Raw genomic sequence first — 20,024 nt, 5'->3', positions numbered from 1 at the left:
CTCCCTGGTGGTATGATTCTTTTGGATTTTAGGTGCTGAAAGCGGTACCATTATTTTGCATGTAACTCTTGTGAATGAACAGCCCAAACCAACTGTATACATTTATTATATATATATATATATATATATATGTATGTATACATATATTATATATATATATATATATATATATATATATATATATATATATATATATATAAATAATGTATACAGTTGGTTTGGGCTGCTCATTCACAAGAATTACGTATATATATATATATATATATATATATATATATACACGTGTGTATATATATATATATATATATATATATATATATATATATATATATATATACAGTGGGCACGGAAAGTATTCAGACCCCCTTAAATTTTTCACTCTTTGTTATATTGCAGCCATTTGCTAAAATCATTTAGGTTCATTCTTCTTCCTCATGAATGTACACATAGCACCCCATACTGACAGAAAAACACAGAATTGTTGACATTGTTGCAGATTTATTAAAAAAGAAAAACTGAAATATCACATGGTCCTAAGTATTCAGACCCTTTGCTCAGTATTTAGTAGAAGCCCCCTTTTGATCTAATACAGCCAAGAGTCTTTTTGGGAAAGATGCAACAAGTCTTTCACACCTGGATTTGGGGATCCTCTGCCATTCCTCCTTGCAGATCCTCTCCAGTTCTGTCAGGTTGGATGGTAAACGTTGGTGGACAGCCATTTTTAGGTCTCTCCAGAGATGCTCAATTGGGTTTAAGTCAGGGCTCTGGCTGGGCCATTCAAGAACAGTCACGGAGTTGTTGTGAAGCCACTCCTTCGTTATTTTTGCTGTGTGCTTAGGGTCATTGTCTTGTTGGAAGGTAAACCTTCGGCCCAGTCTGAGGTCCAGAGCACTCTGGAGAAGGTTTTTGTCCAGGATATCCCTGTACTTGGCCGCATTCATCTTTCCCTCGATTGCAACCAGTCGTCCTGTCCCTGCAGCTGAAAAACACCCCCACAGCATGATGCTGCCACCACCATGCTTCACTGTTGGGACTGTATTGGACAGGTGATGAGCAGTGCCTGGTTTTCTCCACACATACCGCTTAGAATTAAGGCCAAAAAGTTCTATTTTGGTCTCATCAGACCAGAGAATCTTATTTCTCACCATCTTGGAGTCCTTCAGGTGTTTTTTAGCAAACTCCATGCGGGCTTTCATGTGTCTTACACTGAGGAGAGGCTTCCGTCGGGCCACTCTGCCATAAAGCCCCGACTGGTGGAGGGCTGCAGTGATGGTTGACTTTCTACAACTTTCTCCCATCTCCTGACTGCATCTCTGGAGCTCAGCCACAGTGATCTTTGGGTTCTTCTTTACCTCTCTCACCAAGGATCTTCTCTCCCGATAGCTCAGTTTGGCCGGACGGCCAGCTCTAGGAAGGGTTCTGGTCGTCCCAAACGTCTTCCATTTGAGGATTAGGGAGGCCACTGTGCTCTTAGGAACCTTAAGTGCAGCAGAAATCTTTTTGTAACTTTGGCCAGATCTGTGCCTTGCCACAATTCTGTCTCTGAGCTCTTCAGGCAGTTCCTTTGACCTCATGATTCTCATTTGCTCTGACATGCATTGTGATCTAGAAGGTCTTATATAGACAGGTGTGTGGCTTTCCTAATCAAGTCCAATCAGTATAATCAAACACAGCTGGACTCAAATGAAGGTGTAGAACCATCTCAAGGATGATCAGAAGAAATGGAAAGCACCTGAGTTAAATATATGAATGTCACAGCAAAGGGTCTGAATACTTAGGACCATGTGATATTTCAGTTTTTCTTTTTTAATAAATCTGCAACAATGTCAACAATTCTGTGTTTTTCTGTCAGTATGGGGTGCTATGTGTACATTCATGAGGAAGAAGAATGAACCTAAATGATTTTAGCAAATGGCTGCAATATAACAAAGAGTGAAAAATTTAAGGGGGTCTGAATACTTTCCGTACCCACTGTATATATATACGTATATATATATATATATATATATATTTACATAAAAAGTACAGTAAAACTGCAGGAAAGGGCACTGGGGGGCAATGTAATGTGATTTTATTTTATTTTGGATGGTATCAGTGTGTTTGGTGTGTTTTACATTTGAATTTGCCGCCGGTTCCACCCCCCGGCGGACGTCACGTCGCCGGAGACGGAAGCCGGGGCTCGCAGATGATTGGGAGGAAGCTCCGCCGCCACATACTGCCCGCATACATCGCTGGATCCTGGAGAAAAGGTAAGTAAAACCTCTTCCAGCATCCAGCGATCTTCCTAGCGCTACCCCGAGTGTGACTCGGGGTTACCGATTTTGGCTCTAAAATCTAACCCCGAGTCACACTCGGGAATACCGCTAGGAAGGTTAATCCATCAATTTGGGTACATTCAGCCTTGCCCATACATGGTTTGAGATTCAAACCTCCTATGGCCAGCTTAAAGCAACAGAATTTATTAACTTGGAAAGCTAAATGTTACCAGAAAAGTGGTAGCTATGTTACAAAGACTATCAAACACAGGATTACTGGTACCACATGATGGGTTGGGTAAAATGAATACAGCTTCACCTTATTTACTAATGCTTACTTGCAAAATAATCCTGCACTTTGCAAAGTGAACAGCTTGTATCACTATAGTAAATCAATCATTTAATTGCCATTTTACAAATTTATGAAAAAGAGTAATGATCAAAATCATCAGTCAGAATTGTAAAGGTATTTCTAATAAAAAAATAAGAAAAACACAAAATGAATAGGTTAAAAAAAATCTTTATATGAGATAAATAGCAACTTGTAAACATATTGGACAACAGTTACAAAATAATATTAAGCAGAGTATCCGCCAACAATAAATTATAATCAAAAGAAAGCTAAAGTAAAAAAAAAAAAAACTATATACATGGTATATACGGAATCAGTTCCCTGGTGCAATATTTTGTGGAACTCTGGATGGTCTTTCATGCCAGTGAAAGTTTTTTTTTCCTGCTGCAAAAGAGAGGCTATCTGATAATATATCTTTTATAAATTTCTGAGTGGTTTGACTGTACACTTTGGATACCAACCAGTCTTTCTTAACCCTGTTATACGAATATCTGTACCTCGATGTTCCAACTTTTTCAATATGGGTAAGCTTTGATACCAAGGCTTGCAAGCATTTAGTGTTCTCGTTATGATCTAGAGCAGCCAGTTGAGTTCGAGCAACCATGGCATCTATATGAAAATGGTGCCCTTTGGAACGATACTTGAGGGATGTCCTGTTGTATACATCAAGACGATCAGTATGGGAAAAATGTGACAGATGTTGGAGATCACGAAGAAGCTTGGGGTTCTGCACAATTTCTTTTAGTATTTGATGAGCTGCAGAACCCAATGTAAGCCACTCATACTTTTTTTCCTCCTCAGCTGATATTGGTGGGTGCTGACAGGAGTGGTACATACTATTGTCTGGCCACTGGTGAACATTTGCTGAGTGGTATATAAACGACAACCATTTTTCTTTCAGTAGTTCTGGGTTGTGATGGCATGTCATGAAACACCACCAGAGATGTTTTTTTGCCAGTGGAACCCAATGAGCCAGTTGACGCATGTTTCTTGATTTGCTGGCAGCGAGTAGTTTGGAACCTACTGACTTGGAAAAATGCAAGACATCATATTCATGCTTTATTAGTTGGTAATTCTGTTGCAATGTTTTTTTTATTCCAATGTGTCTGTCTGTGGTTATTACCTTTATGTTCACATCATCAGCTAGTAGACGTTCTAAAGCTATTTTGAAAGCTTTGTTTTCTAGGGCTACTGGTGATACCCCTGGCTGAAACTGCTCCACTTGAAAGTCTACAATCTTCTCGCTTTCAGCGTCCATCAAAGTATAAGTGCAATATTTTGCACTGCACCCAGAAGGGTCACACTGCCTGTCTCCTGCCAGGGCAATAGCCTTGTTTCCTAGAGACTTTATGACAGACTGCCTTTCTTGCTGCCAGTGGAAATTGATAGCTGGAAATATAATATTTTGTTGGTATTGACAATGAGTGGTCTTAGAGATACATGCCATAGAGAGATTGTCAAAAAATGTGGTCATTGTTTGATAGTTTGATCCACTGCACACAATTGCAGCAGAGAGCAGCAAATTTCCAACAGGCATTCTTCCAATGAAGGGCTGACTTGCCCACAGTCTTTGCTTGTGATTATTTGAACAGAAACCATTGACCACGAGAGCTGAACCAACCAAATATTTGTGCAGTTTGATGATTGTCCCAGAACAGCCACTCACTGCCTTACATTTTGAGTTCCAAAGCAGCTCGTCCAAACAGGAATGAAATACTAAAAATTTTTTTTCTGTAGCGTAATCAGTTTTGCCAGGGACATCATGGAGTAAGACAAAAGAGTTGTCGGGATTCTTTGGATCCACAAACAAGTCTTCCTCCTCCAAAAAAGTCTGAATAGGATGGTCATCTTCCTTAAGAGTAGGCCTGTAGGTCTCATCGAGTGGCAGAGGTTCAAGATTGTCTTCTGGCTCACAATCCATTAAAAGTTGTCCAGTATTATTAATCTCTTGCTCTGAAAAAGTATGGAAAGGCAACGACTCGGGAAGATGAGGAGCAATACCCACTGCAATTTGTTCATAAACAGCAGCACTTTGGGAGTCCAAAGGCCTGCCTTCTGGAAATGAGTGTTGCCATACATCGCATTGTAATTTCATCCCTGTGTGTTGCCTAGCTGTTGACTCTTGTTTAACAGGCAAACACTGTAAACCAGGGAGTTCCACAAGATTGCACTGAATACCTACAGAATTGTAATCTTTTCTGCAGCACACTTGAGTCTTTTTGTTGGATGTGCCAAATCTTTTCTCAAACTGGGTGGCTTTATGTTTTTTTGTGATGATAGGATCCATAAAGGTCCCAACTGTTCTTGTGCTCCTGGAACTGTATTTACGCTTTAATGGAGGCATTGGTGGTTGAGATGTATTTGAGACTTCAAGTCTACTTTCTCCAGTGGTTTCGATCTCACATTCTGCATGTTCAGTCTCACCCACGTCAAAAAAAAGGAGTTCAGAAATAGAACTTGAGCCCTCTTTTGGAAAAACGTTTTTTGCAATAGATAGATCAGAAGTAATCTCTGGGGCAGCAACGGAAATGGATGATGATATTTCCCCAGGTGACTCTACCTCAAGTCGCATACGTTTAACGTAACTGTGGTCCAGAGATGGAGAAGCAGGCCTCTGTGGCTCCTTAAGCGAATATGGAGTGGGGAATGCATCCTTTTTAAGGTATCGGTTTGGGCCTCTTTGTTCATAGTCACTTTCAGTGAAGTGGCGTGAACATATTCGGTAGCCTCCTGTTTTAGATCCTAAAATTTTGTTTGTTAGCTCCTCTATTGTGTGCTCCTCATAATGAATTTTTCGTAACCATTTGGCAATCATATCTGGGTTTCTTGGAAACACATGCAGGGTTACATCTTGATCCTTTTCTCGCCATGAAAAAGTACATGTTTTCACCATACAGCTTGGCATTCTGAAATATAAAATAAACATTTTAAAACCTAAAAAGTGGTTCTAAAGGGTAAGACATTTTTAACCACTTACTGCCCCGCCCACTGTCAAATGACAGCGGAGCCGTTCGGCTCTAGTTCTGGGACGACGTCATATGATGGTGCCCCAGAGCGGCCTCTCTCGCACGGGGGACGCACAGTGCAGCGATCATGGCCGAGCCGTGTTGCTAGGACACGGCGCGCCCCGATCTTGGTAAAGGGCCAATGACGTGGCTCTTTACCCATGTGATCGGCTGTGTCCAATTTACAGCCGGTCACATGTAAATGAGGAAGTGCCATTTATCGGCTCTCCTCGCCTCACACTGTCAGAGTGTGTGGCGAGGAGAGCCGATTAGCGGCTCCTCCTAAAAGGGGAGTCTAGGGCAGGTGATCAGGGCACTGATCATCAGTGCCCTGATTACAGAAAAGTTAAAAGAACAGTGCCCATCAGTGCCCATAGTGCTGCCAGTCAGTGCCCATCATAGCCTGCTCATTTGTGCTGTCTATCAGTGCCACCCATCAGTGCCTATCAGTACTGCCCATCAGTGCCACCTGTCAGTGCCACCTGTCAGTGCCCATCAGTGCTGCCCGTCAGTGCTCATCAGTGCCGCCTATCAGTGCCCATCAGTGCGGCATATTAGTACCTCCTCATTAGTGCCACCTCATCAGTGCCCAAAAGTGCCACCACATCAGTGCAGCCTCATCAGCACACATCAGTGAAGGAGAAAAATTACTTATTTTCAAAATTTACTGACAGAAAATAAGAAAAACTTTTTTTTATTCAAAATTTTCTGTATTTTTTATTTTTTTTTTTTAGTAAGAAATAAAAAACCCAGTGGTGAATAAATACCACCAAAATAAATCACTATATGTGTGCGAAAAAAAACAATGATAAAAATTTCATACGGGTACAGTGTAGCTTGACCGCGCAATTGTCATTCAAAGTTTGACAGCGCTGAAAGCTGAAAATTGGCCTGGGCAGGAAGGGGGTGAAAGGGCCCTGTATTAAAGTGGTTAATAAAGAAAAACTGCTTCCATTTACCATTGTCATAGTAAATAAAAACCATGCTGCATGCTTATGACAAATGTTCACAAAAAATAAGAAAAAAACTGCACCACGCTGATAAACAACTGGTAAAATTAGTATTGCACAGAAACTGGTATCGGTGCTGATACTAAGCACTTTCACAAGTACTTGTACTCGTGCAAATGCTCCGATATTAAAAATGATACCTTTAGACTCAGGTGATTTGCGGTGAGATTTCAAAGCCCTGCCCGATTTCCTTCAGCTGTTCAAGTATAAATTCAATTGGGAATTGTAGTGTATGAGATAAGAAATCACACCTGAACCGGACTGAAATCGTACAGGACTCTTTTTCAAATTGTACTGTGGCTGGCCTGCACATACACTATATTACCAAAAGTATTGGGATGCCCTCCCTTAAACGCACATGGACTTTATTGGCATCCCAGTCTTAGTCCGTAGGGTTCAATATTGAGTTGGCCCACCATTGGACCACCCAGTTTGACCATTCTTCCAGAAGCGCATTTGTGAGGTCAGGCACTGATGTGGACGAGAAGACCTTTCTCACAGTCTCCCCCCAAATTTATACCAAAGGTGTTCTATTAGGTTGAGGTCAGGACTCAAGTTCCTCCACCCCAAGCTCACTCATCCATGTCTTTGTGGACCTTGTTTGTGCAAAGAGTCCTTTTTCGATCCAGCGCTGTGCCTGTCTGCAGCTGCACTAGTCTCTCTTTCTCCCCTTACAGGAAGCCATTGGCTTCTGCTGCTTTCAATCAAATCCTGTGAGGAGGGAGTGGGGGGGGGGGGTGCTTAGAGTGAGCCGGCAGGTGTGGCCCTATAGCAAGTGGCCCGCTATTGTGGTACACACAGAAAAGGAGGAGCCAAGAGCGCCAGTTGGGGACCCCAGAAGAGGCAGTTCGGGGGCACTCTGTGCAATACTACTGCACAGAGCAGGTAAGTATGACATGTTTATTATTTTAGAATAAAAATTAGCCTTTATAACTACCTTAACATAAATCTAAGCAGAAACTCTGATAAAAGTTATACACAATATAATATAAACGACTCTACACATCAATGTTTTTAGCAAGAACTAAGGGTGGGGGAGAGGGAGAGGGAAGGGGGCTTTAGGGGTTTTTGCCCCACCACACTTCCAACTAAAAAGTCCATGGACAGACAACATATACAGCGCAGACCTACTCCCCACTGCCTGGTATTCTGCAGAGCCCTGGAAGGAAGAGAGAAAAGTTCCCTGGTGCCACACATCCATGGAGTCCTATGGTGGTATGAGAGAGACAACATACACCTGGGCTCCCGCCTGGCCACGCCCCAAAGGAACCAAATGCCTTCATGCACTTTGCAATGTTGCGCACAACAGTGAAAAACATGCTATACGGTTTGAAATAAAGTCACCTGGTGCGCTTATCCTTTAGTGGCCTCTATATGTACAGGTAACAGGTTCGGTACAGATGGAGAAGAGGCACAAGAGCACATTGCTTGCATTCCTTGGGCAATATTAGATATTAAAGCGGAGTTCCAGCCATTTACTCACCTGTCCAACGGTCCAGCGATGCGACCGCCGGAAGCCTCGATCCTCTCCCTCGGCGCCGGCATCACTGCTGTGGGCACCCGGCTGTTACAGTTTGCGGCTTCACAGCCGGGTACCCACTGCGCATGCGCGAGTCGCGCTGCGCGCCGTGATTGGCCGGCAATCTTCTGGGACCTCTGACGTGTCCCAGAAGATTGCAGGGAGGGAGGGGGAGAGGAGAACTTCCGCTCAGGGTGCCGCGGCGCTCCGAGCGGAAGTGGGAGCGGGTACCTGTCAAAACTAGGTACCCGCTCCCCCCCCCAAAAAATGACATGCCAAATGTGGCATGTCGGGGGGTCAGGACTCCCTAAAGCGGAAGTTGCACTTTTGGGTGGAACTCCGCTTTAAGGAGAAATCCCAAACATTTTTAGTTAGGAATTGGTGTATATAATTACTTGGTGGTATCATAAAAAACAGATCCTAAATAAACACAAAAAAACTTACTTTATAGCCTTAGCAGTTAGCTAATCTTCTATATTGTAATCACAGCAAACCAGTAAATTTCCTTCGGATCCTGGGGGTGTAAGAATAAACACATTTTTACAATTTTATCATAAAAAAATACTATCTTGCTTTTATATTTCTATTTGTTTTCTTAAAATGAATTGTTATAATAAAAGATTTTAAATTGAAATATACTGGTAGTGAGGTTGTGAACCCTTTCGCTGCCAGATCCGTTTTTTTTGCACACATGCCTAAAAAAACATTTTAGCCCTGAAGATTACATAAAACCCCCAAACATTACAGGTGCATCTCATAAAATTAAAAAGTTCATTTATTTCAGTAATTCAATTCAAAACGAGAAACTCATATTATATAGTTTTATTACACCCAGAGTGATATATTTCAAGCATTTCTTTCTTTTAAATTTGACAATTCTGGCTTACAGCTAGTGAAACCCCAAAATTCAGTATCTCAGAAAATTTGAATATTACATAATATATAACACCACATTTAACACAACTGCTCCCCATTCACACCTGAGACCTTGTTACACTAACGAGTCACATGACACCAGAGAGGGAAAATGGCTAATTGGGCCCAATTTGAACATTTTCACTTAGGGGTGTACTCACTTTTGTTGCCAGTGGTTTAGACTTTAATGGCTGTGTGTTGAGTTATTTTGAGGGGACAGCAAATTTACACTTATACAAGCTGTACACTCACATTGTAGCAAATCGTCATTTCTTCAGTGTTGTCACATGAAAAGATATTAGAGATCGACCAATTATCTGCAACACCGATATATCGGGGGGCCGATATGTACATTCCCCGATATATCTGTATCGGCCTTTGGATTTACCGATATTTTCGTGACATAATTGCGTATGTTGCACGCACACGTTCTGCCTTTTAACACCACCTCCCACGCCTGCACGGCCTATGCGTGACGCTATTTCACCGCGCGCTGCACACGTTCTCTGCCTTAAGACCGCCTCCCACGCCTCAGACAGCCTCGTGTTACAGCCACCTGCAGTCTGGTCGGGTCACAATGCCAGCCATCCATCCACCCACAGGCCCTGGCCTCAGCCACCCACCACAGGGTGCCAGCCGCCAGCATCCAGGCACCCAGCCCACAACAGGGTTCCAGTGAGCAAGCAACCAGCCACCCAGATGACACCAAGCCAGCCACCCGCCATCGTGACCAGTGACCACACAGTGTTCCAGCAAGCCAGCTACCCACACAATAGGGTGACCCCAAGCCAGCCACCCACCACAGTGTTCCTGCAAGCCAGCCACCCACCACAGTGTTCCTGCAAGCCACCCACCCACCACAGTGTTCCAGCAAGCAAGCCACCCACAACAGGGTGACACCAAGCCAGCCACCACAGTGTTCCTGTAAGCCAGCCACCCATAACAGGGTGACACCAAGCCAGCCAGCCACCACAGGGTTCCTGCAAGCCAGCCATCCACAACAGGGTGACACCAAGCCAGCCTCCACAGTGCTCCTGCAAGCCAGCCACCCAGAACCGGGTGACACCAAGCCAGCCAGCCACCACAGTGTTCCTGCAAGCCAGCCACCCATAACAGGGTGACACCAACCCAGCCAGCCACCAGAGTGTTCCGGCAAGCAAGCCAGCCACAACAGGGTGACACCAAGCCACCCACACTGCCAGGCGTCAGCCACCAACCCACAACAGGGTGACACCAAGCCAGCCAGCCAGCCAGCCACAACAGTGTTCCTGCAAGCCAGCCACCCATAACAGGGTGACACCAAGCCAGACAGCCACCACAGTGTTCCGGCAAGCAAGCCAGCCACAACAGGATGACACCAAGCCACCCACACTGCCAGGCATCAGCCACCAACCCACAACAGGGTGCCAGCAAGCAACCTACACTGCCAGGCGTCAGCCACCAACCCACAACAGGGGGCCAGCAAGCAACCCACACTGCCAGGTGTCAGCCATCAACCCACAACAGGGTGCCAGCAAGCAACCACCCACACTGCCAGGCATCAGCCACCAACCCACAACAGGGTGACCCCAAGCCAGCCACCCACCACAGTGGTCCAGCAAGCCAGCCAGCCAACCACCCACCACAGTGTTCCTGCAAGCCAGCCACTCACCACAGTGCTCCAGCCAGCCAGCCACTGACCCAACACAAATTTCCAGCAAGCAAGCCACCCACAACTGGGTGACACCAAGCCAGCCACCACAGTGTTCCTGTAAGCCAGCCACCCATAACAGGGTGACACCAAGCCAGCCAGCCACCACAGTGTTCCTGCAAGCCAGCCACCCAGAACAGGGTGACACCAAGACAGCCACCACAGTGTTCCTGCAAGCCAGTCACCCAGAACAGGGTGACACAAAGCCAGCTTCCACAGTGTTCCTGCAAGCCAGCCACCCAGAACAGGGTGACACCAAGCCAGCCAGCCAGCCACCACAGTGTTCCTGCAAGCAAGCCAGCCACAGCAGGGTGACACCAAGCCACCCACACTGCCAGGCGTCAGCCACCAACCCACACTGCCAGACGTCAGCCACCAACCCACACTGCCATTAGTATCAATGCGATTTTGATTCAATACCTCCTCCACTATCCCAGGCAACAATAAACAGATATGTTTGTGAAAAAAACAGATGTCACCGTCTAGATTCAGATTGAAGATCCCAACTGCTGGAGAGAGTAATCACAGAGATGATTGTCACTGTTAACCAGCCATTTACAATGGTGTCTGACTCAGGATTTCAGCGGTTGATGTCCATACTTGAGCCAAGCTACACACTGAAGAGTGAGAAGTATTATCGAACCAAAATGCTGGCAAAGCTTCACCAAAAGGTCGTTGACAAAGTAAAGGCTATGCTGCAACCAGAGAATGCTGGCAACTCACTCTCATTCACGACGGACTGCTGGTCACAAACAGAGTCAGAGTCACTACTCATTCTTACATGCCACTTCATTGACAGCGGATGGACAAAAAGCCAATTGGTCTTGAATACAAAAGTGATGCAAGGATCCCACACGAAGTACAGTAGAGAAATGTTTCTAGGCATGCTTGAAGAATGGGGAATCAACAAAGACCAAGTGATGCTTGTGCAACTTCGAGACAGTGGAGCAAACATGCGGAAAGGAATGAGGCTTGCTGATATGTCAGACCTCTGTGTTATGGCACACAACATCCTCCAACTTTCAAATGATGGTCTGTCAAGCCATAGAGCTTTGATTGATATATGTTTTGAGAAGCATGAAGAGATTAAAAATGTTGTGCTTGCAACTCTTTTGAATCCTCTATACAAGAACCATGCTTTCTCTTCTGATGATGTATTGGCTAAGGCGAAACAATGGCTGACAGATAATATTCAACAGGAGGTGCAGGAGGTTCCTGCCGAAAAGACAAGTCCAGAACACTATTTTATGAAGAGCAGCATGCTGCAAAAACAGACATATGTCCAAAAATACGTCAACGAACAGAAGACAATCTTCTTCATCGTGGTCGAATTTATCAGGACATTTTCAGTGTTTTATTGGGGCCTCATGCGGAGGATTCAATTTCTTCTGAATCTGCAACTATGAGCCTGGATGATGAACTTCATCTCTATTTGAAAGAAGCAGTAATTGACAGAAGAAGTCATCCCCTTCAGTGGTTGAAAGAAAATGAGGCACGCTACAAAAGACTTGCTTCCCTTGCTAGAAGATACCTCTCTCTCTCTGCTCGAAAAAACGATATTGGTCGATCACTAAAAGATATAATAAAATATTTACAAAAATGTGAGGGTTGTAGTCACTTTTGTGAGATACTGGATCTAGAGGGCTGCTGGGGATGCTGAAACCAACAACATCCAGTAATAGCCATGATCTTCAGGGCACTGCTCGAGCAGCTTCCCCTCTACACACTGGACACAGGAAGTTGCTCACTAAGCACCACTGTCAAGGGGACACCAGTGGAGCGCTCTAATGACATGGCTCAACAGTGCTTTATTTTAACCCCCCCCCACAGGTCTAAAGTTAGCCTAATGGAGCTCTGGAAAGGAGGAGATGTGTACATTCAGAGCCTATTCACATGTGCAGCCATTAGTCACCCCTCTGAAAAGCGATATGTCGCCTCCTCCCTGCCAGCTCTAACCCTCAAAATGCCATCCCAACATGCTGCAAACCATGTGCAAATGAGCTCTAACTATTTATAGAACAGAGTCCTTTACTAGTATCTATTAAAAATATAAATTGTTGCAGCACTTCTTTAAACCAAACAAATTAACAATGTGTAGCAGGATTCCCAGCAGTTTTGCTGGATATGGGTCCCCCTGGGTCACTGGGTGCAACAAAAGTAGCTTTGTGCATGTTTCTCCAAGTGTGAGCACTGAAACAATGACCAGTCCAGTATCTTTGGGTTTTTTTATTTATTGAGAACTTGGATAGGAGAAGGGATGACTGGGATACTCTTTTGGCTCAACTATGCACAATTTACAGGGGACAACTGAAAAAAATGCCTGTTGGCACTGACTTGATGCCGGTCAGCTCTGGCCTGCTGCCTGTTAGCATTGAACTGACTTCTGATCACCTTTTTGTGACTCAAAGTCCTTTTGAAGCTCCCTTAAGCACTCCTTGTCGAGGTAGCTACTTTATCACTGCTGCACTGCTGAACACTTGCACGCTTCAGGGCCCGCACCGACACCCTCTTTCACACACACATCTTCAGGGCTTAGACTCTGGCACCCCCTTTTCTAAGCCTTCTCTACTGGTTAGCTGGCTCCCGGATCCCTCTGACCTTCTGTAGTGGTCCACTCTCTTAGGCAGACCCTGGGCAGTTTACAGTACTCACGACACTGCTTTCCTGGAAACCTCTGCCCAGCAGCTCCACTCGGTCCACAGCACACTGGATCCCTCTCTGCAGCTCAGCTCAACCTTCTGTCCTTCAAGCCGACCACCAAGGACACCTTCACTACCGCTGACAGGAGGAGAGACAGCCGTCACTCTCCTCCTGAGACTCTGCTTCCCGCTAAAGACACTGCGTCATGTGTTCCCCTCAGATTTATACCCTCTCCCAGGATGCTTTGCGGCAGATTCTGCCCTCTGGGATAGATACAAGCCCTGGTGTGCTATTGGTTAGGTTTCCTCCACTGTCCAATCGAACCCCTCATTGGATACAGAGGGGAGACTGCCTAGCACAACAGACACCCTGGAAACACATGACAGCCTGACTGAACAAATAAGCCCCCCTGATAAACAGATAGGGCCTCCCTTATGGTTTTCCTAGCACCTACCTAGGATGGTGCTACAAATGTAAAAAAATGAATGTTGTCACAGTAATTAACCACCTAAGGACTGGAAGGTTTACCCCCTTAATGATCAGACCATTTTTTGTGATATGGCACTGCGTTTCTTCAACTGACAATTGTGCAGTTGTGTGACGCTGTACCCATGAAAAAATTATGTCCTTTTTCCCACAAACAGAGCTTTCTTTTGGTGGTATTTGATCACCTCTGCTGTGCTTATATTTTGCGCTTTAAACAAAAAAAGAGCGACAATTCTAAAAAAACAAAACAAAAAAAACACTTTAGGGCCCTTTCACACAGGCGCTCCGTATGTCCGCAAATCATCCTTTTTTTTGCGGATGATTTACGGACATAATGTAAGTCAATGGCATTGCGGATGTCAGCGGATGACCATCCGTTGACATCCGATTTTCTTCCTTTCAGTTCTGTTCCTTTTTTGGAACGGAACAGAACCCTATTTTTCCTCCGTTCAAAAAACGGAAAGGAAGGAAAATCGGATGTCAGCGGTGTCATCCGCTGACATCCGCAATGCCCATAGACTTACATTATGTCCGTATATCATCCGCAAACGGATGGGATGATATGCGGGCACACGGAGCGGATGACACAAGTGTCATCCGCTCCGTGAAAAAAAAAAAAAAGTCCCGCAGCAGAGCAAAAAACCGGAGCGGCCGTGTGAAAGAGGCCTTACTTTCTGCTTTAGAACATTTCCAGTAAAAAAAAAAAAAAATTAAATAAAAATGTTTTCATCATTTTAGGCCAATTTGTATTCTGCTACATATTTTTGGTAAAAAAAAATCCCAATAAGCAAATTTTGATTGGTTTGGGCAAAAGTTATCGCATCTACAAACTAGAGGAAAGATTTATGTCATTTTTATTTGTTTACAGCGATCTGCGATTTTTAGCGAAGTGCGACATTGCGGCAGACAGATAGGACCCCTAACTGACACTTTTGGGGGTACCAGTGACATTACTACAGTAATCAGTGCCAAAAATATGCACTGTTACTGTAATAATGACACTGGCAGGGAAGAGGTTAACCCAGGGGCAATCAAAGGGTTAAATGTATGCCCAGGGCTTTTTTTAACTGTGAGGGGGATGGGCTTGTGGAATCAACACAGAGACGTGTGATCCTAAATAGAGAGAACAGTTTACACCAGCAGACCGCTGTTCTCTCTCCATAGGGAGCAATCGCAAGTGAATCAACTTCCCCCCTGGCTAATGGGGCTTCCAAGATCACTCCCGCGGATTGCTGTACAGGACATAGGCAGCAGTGGAAGCGGACATTGTTTCTCCCTCTCTCTGTGACCAGGGCCGGCCTTTGGGGTGTGCGAGCTGTGCGGCCATACACGGCGCCATGAGCAACAGGGGCACCGTGCGGCCATCACAGCTCGCAGCAGTCAGTTACTCACAGCCAGGACGAGTCACAGCAGGACTGTCTGAAGATGGGGCTGTCTGAAGATCAACGCACCTGAAAAAGAAAAAATGGCTGCGGCTGGCCCGACAGATACACTGCGCATGCGCTGCTGCCACTCTGGAAGGCCCATACACGCTCGGCTATTCTCGGGCAGACGGCTCATGTGCGGTGATGCCATTTTTAAATGCAAGGCACCTTACCAAATGGTAAGTGAGACCCCTCTTTAGCCCCTGCATCCCCCTTTAGGAGATTCTCCTGTACCATGTCCGAAGCTCTGCATCTTCTATACTATGCCCACAGCACTGCCTCTCCTGTACCATGCCCAGAGCCCTGCATCTTCCCCGCAGCCCTGCATCTCCTACACCATGCCTGCAGCCCCTGCATCTCCTCAGGAGATTCTCCTGTACCATGCCCGCAGCACTGCATCTTCTATACTATGCCCGCAGCACTACCTCTCCTGCACCATGCCCGCAGCCCATGCATCATGCCCGCAGCCTCTGCATCTCCTGCACCATGCCTGCAGCCCCTGGATCTCCTGCACCATGCCCGCAGCCCCTGCATCTTCTGTACTATGCCCACAGCCTTGCATCTCCTACACCATGCCCGCAGGTCCCTGCCTCTCATGCACCATGCCCGCAGCCCTTGCATCTCCTGCACCATGCCCGTGACCCCTGCATCATGCCAACAGCCTCTGCACCTCCTGCACCATGCCCGCAGCCCCTGCATTTCCTGCACCATGCCCGTGGCCCCTGCATCTCCAGCACCATGCCTGTGGCCCCTGCATCATGCCCCCAGCCTCTGCATCTCCTGCACCATGCCCACGGCCCCTGCATCTCCTACACCATGCCTGCAGCCCCTGCATCTCTCTCTTATTTGTTACAAATATTTTTTTCCTCTTTATGTATGTTTAGGTGACCAGGGGGCGAGGGGTGAGGATGGGGGGGGGCTTTACAAGATTAGCTTGCACTGGGCGCCTGAAGACCTAAGGCCGGCCCTGTCTGTGACCCCCAGAAACCGGGAGCAATGAGGATTTAGTAAATTCCGGTTTTGGCTCTTTGTTTACCTGGCCGTTAGGAGACCAATCTGTGTCTGATTGGCTGCACTGGACACCAGAGCAGAGATTTGGGGTCTAATACACCCCAGATCTCTCACTTCACAGTGTTTGCCATATCTCACTGAGGGATTTCTTCCATGCTCTATACATCATCTCTTGTCTCTAACAAAAGATATGTTTAAGGCTCCGTTCACATGTAGGCGTTTTGGGGCATTTTTGGGGAGTTTTTTTGCTCTAGGATCAGCTCTCAAATGCCCAAAAAGACAAATCCTATTCATTTCAATGGCCCCTGTTCACATCTGAGCGTTTTGACGCTGTGAGCAAAACGCCCAATGCTCAAAAAAGTACATGAGCTTCTTTTTGGGCAGATTACAGGCGTTTTCCATTGGTCTCTATTCAATCTAAAAACGCCTGCACAAAAAAACGCCTGTAAAAACGCCTGTAAAAACGCCTGTAAATCGCGGTAAAATACGCGCGAAAACGCTACGCTCAGGTGTGAATGTAGCCTAAGATATTTGCGCAATGATTGTTTGTTTTTTTCCATTCTTAAACACATGACACTAACTTTTTCCATAGTGATCATCATATCTCACTGGAGGACTTTGTTTATGTTGCAATTTTTGAGCTCTGCTGTTTTTATTTTCTACTCTCCATAAAGAGGACCTGTGACGGCCAATGCTGTCACAAGGGATGTAATAGCAATAAGGTTAACCCCTTTGTGCCAGCACCTCCAGGCCGTTTAAGAGGCTTCAGATACTGGGAGATAGGGCGGGGTTTATGATCATGTGACCGCCGTGCTTAGCTATAACATGATCAGGAGCTTTCCGTTAGCCGCCAGTAACTGTGCCGCTGGCGAGCAGGGCGCACGTTCTTGGCACAGCTGTGCCTAATTGGTACGCAAATATGCTTCAGAGCGGCCATATTTTCATATACTGTCGGTGCCTAGGGGTTCATACAAAAAAAAAATATTTTTAATGAGAAAAAAAAATAGCTTTAGATACAATAAATAATGAAAAAAATGTAAAGCGCCCCCGTCCCTATATGCAAACGCATACGTAAGTCCCACACGTTAACGGTGATTGCAGCAAACCTGTGAGATATCATCGCTAATGTCAGCGCTAGAGCAATAATTCTAGTGGCAGACCCCTTCCGCAACTTTAAACCGCTAACCTGTAAAACATTTTATAGCGTCGCCTATAGAGAATTTTAGGTACCGTAGTTTGGCGCCATACCACGGGCATATGCAGTTTTAACCACTTGCCGACCGCCGCAAGTACATATACTGCGGCGGTCAGCCCCGGCCAGGCAAAGTGACGTACCGGTACGTCACTAGCATGTCACTGGCTTGTGAGCCAATAGCGGGCGAGCACGCGCCCGGTAAGGCGCGCGCCCACCCCGGCTCGTTCCCTAACAAGTCAGTGCGTGTGACCGGCGGACCCGATGTCCGCCGGTCACTCGCGATCGTTCCCTGGGAAGGGAGAAAGGCAGGCGGCTGTCATTCTCCCCTGTGTAAAAATGGAGATCAGACGGTTCTACTATGTAGGAACGTTGATCTCTGTTTTTACACTAGTAGCTATGTCCAATCACAGTAAAGCCTCATACACACGTACCGATTGTTGGCAGACCGATTTGTCCAGTGTTGTTGTGTTGGTTGAAATGTGCTCTAGACTGCACACAAATTTTGTCGGCCAACAAAAACCAACTTCAGAAGTGATGTCATGTCTGGTCTACTTTCCGTGTGTTTTTTCTTATCTGAGCATGCCCAGTCTTGCTCATCTGGCTTTTGTCGGCCGAAATCTGTACTGACTGAGGAATAATCGGCTGTTCTTTGTTTGCCAACAAAAATGTTATAGTCTGCACACCAGATTTTGTTCGGGCGAAAAGTCACAGTCGGTTGTCTGAAGCATCATACTAACAAGCCGACAATCGGCCGATTGGACATTGGCCGAATATTTACGTCCGACAATCGGTACGTGTGTACGGGGCATTAGAAACACACCCCTAGGACACACTTAACCCCTGCCTCTCCAATACAGTTAACCCCTTCCCTGCCAGTGTCATTTTTACAGTAACAGTGCATATGTATAGCACTGATTACTGCAGTAATGTCACTGGTACCCCCAAAAGTGTCAAAAATGTCAGTAAAGGGTCCGATCTGTCCGCCGCAATGTCGCAGTCCCGCTAAAAAAAAAAAAAAAAAAAAAAAAAAAAAAAAATCGCAGATCGCCGCCATTACTCGTTAAAAAAAAAAAAACACCAAAAATGACAAAAATCTTTCCCTTTGTTAGTAAACGCGATAACTTTTGCACAAACCAATCAAAATACGCTTTTTGCGATTTTTTTTTACCAAACATGTAGCATAAAACAAATTGGCCGAAAATGTTAAAAAATTTTGATTTTTTAATTTTTTTGGGGGAATTTCATATAAAAAAATGTGAAAAATATTATTTTTGCAAAATTGACGCTTTTTTTGTTTATAGCGCATGATCAAAAAATCGCACAGGTGATCAAATACCACCAAAAGAAAGCTCTGTTTGTGGGAAAAAAAGGACGCCAAATTTGTTTAGGTACAGTGTGTGCAATCGTCCGTTAAAATCACGCAGTAAAAAAAAAATCGCAAAAAACCCCCTGGTCAGGAAGGGGGTAAAATCTTCCGGAGCTTAAGTGGTTAAAGCCTGACATGCTTGGTACTTATTTACTTGAAATAACCTCATCTTTTACATTTTACTAAACAATTGGTATTATATTGTGTTTTAGTGTGCAAAAACATTCATTAAAGTGTATTTTTTTCCAAAAATGTGTGTTTGAAAAACCAATGCGCAAATACCATGTGACATAAAAAATGCAAAACCCATCATTATATATATATATATATATATATATATATATATATATATATATATATGAATGTTTTGGGTTCTAAGTCATGTTCTAGCAAAACAAAATGTAGATTTTCACATATATATGAGAAAGGTCAGAACTGGTGGTTCAGCTGACCACACACTATACAATCTGATTGTACAATCTTCTTTGGATCCACTAACAGCTCTATAGTGCAAGGGTATGCTTGAATTGATACAAATAGCTTGAAAGATTAGGTGTGTCCTCGTATTACACAGTTTAGGTGAATCTAAATGTGATTGTACAAAGATTGTAGAGTTAGATCTAAACATGTATAGGGATTGTAAAATCAGATCGTGCAGTATATGGCCAGCCTTCTCCAGGTCTGTAACTTAAAGGCTATCCAGGGCAAACAACTGCTATGTATTACAGCTTCCATATCTAATACAGCTTGGCCGCATTCCACAACTTCCTCTGTAATAATCTACCCGATCATAAATGATTCATGACCTTCCTCCAGCAGATCTTCCACTTCATTAGGTGCCACCCGTCACTATCGCCACCATACAGCTGGCTGTGCTGCCCCTTCCTACTGGATGACACCACTTCCCCTGTCACTCCTCCCATCTCCGCTCTGTTACCCCGCCCACTTGCCCTATCTCTCCTCCCATCTACTCCGAGTCACCCAGCCCGCTTCCACACTTCCAGTGTCTCTCCTCCCATCTCCGCTATTACCCCGCCCACGGGTCCTATCTCTCCGCCCATCTTCGCTGTGTCACCCAGCCCGCTTCCACACTTCCTGTGTCTCTCCTCCCATCTCCGCTATTACCCCGCCCACGGGTCCTATCTCTCCGCCCATC

At 45.2% G+C, this 20,024-nt stretch overlaps 1 protein-coding gene across 2 annotated transcripts; it reads right to left on the bottom strand.

The window, feature by feature from the left end:
• Positions 1 to 2,730: 2,730 nt before the first annotated feature.
• Positions 2,731 to 19,749, bottom strand: LOC309551212 (uncharacterized protein). Of its 2 annotated transcripts, none has more exons than XM_082251713.1 (2): positions 8,586 to 8,607; positions 2,731 to 5,513 (listed from the first exon to the last, which is right to left on the bottom strand). In XM_082251713.1, the coding sequence occupies exon 2, from the start codon at positions 5,510 to 5,512 to the stop codon at positions 2,921 to 2,923; it is 2,592 nt and encodes an 863-aa protein (XP_082107839.1). In that variant the 5' UTR covers position 5,513; positions 8,586 to 8,607; the 3' UTR covers positions 2,731 to 2,920. The 2 variants fall into 2 exon arrangements, with proteins under 2 accessions (XP_082107839.1, XP_082107838.1); XM_082251712.1 differs by lacking the exon at positions 8,586 to 8,607 and adding an exon at positions 19,675 to 19,749 and having other exon boundaries at positions 2,732 to 5,513.
• Positions 19,750 to 20,024: the final 275 nt, after the last annotated feature.

Source organism: Pelophylax lessonae (genome assembly GCF_965119305.1).
Source record: "Pelophylax lessonae genome assembly, chromosome: 3".
NCBI classification, from domain to species: Eukaryota; Metazoa; Chordata; class Amphibia; order Anura; family Ranidae; genus Pelophylax; species Pelophylax lessonae.
Note: the sequence above shows the minus strand (reverse complement) of the source record. Positions and strands in the feature narration are given on the sequence as shown.

Excerpts from the sequence above, each read along its gene's own strand:
- LOC309551212 (XM_082251712.1), bottom strand. The coding sequence starts at position 5,512 with ATGCCAAGCTGTATGGTGAAAACATGTACTTTTTCATGGCGAGAAAAG.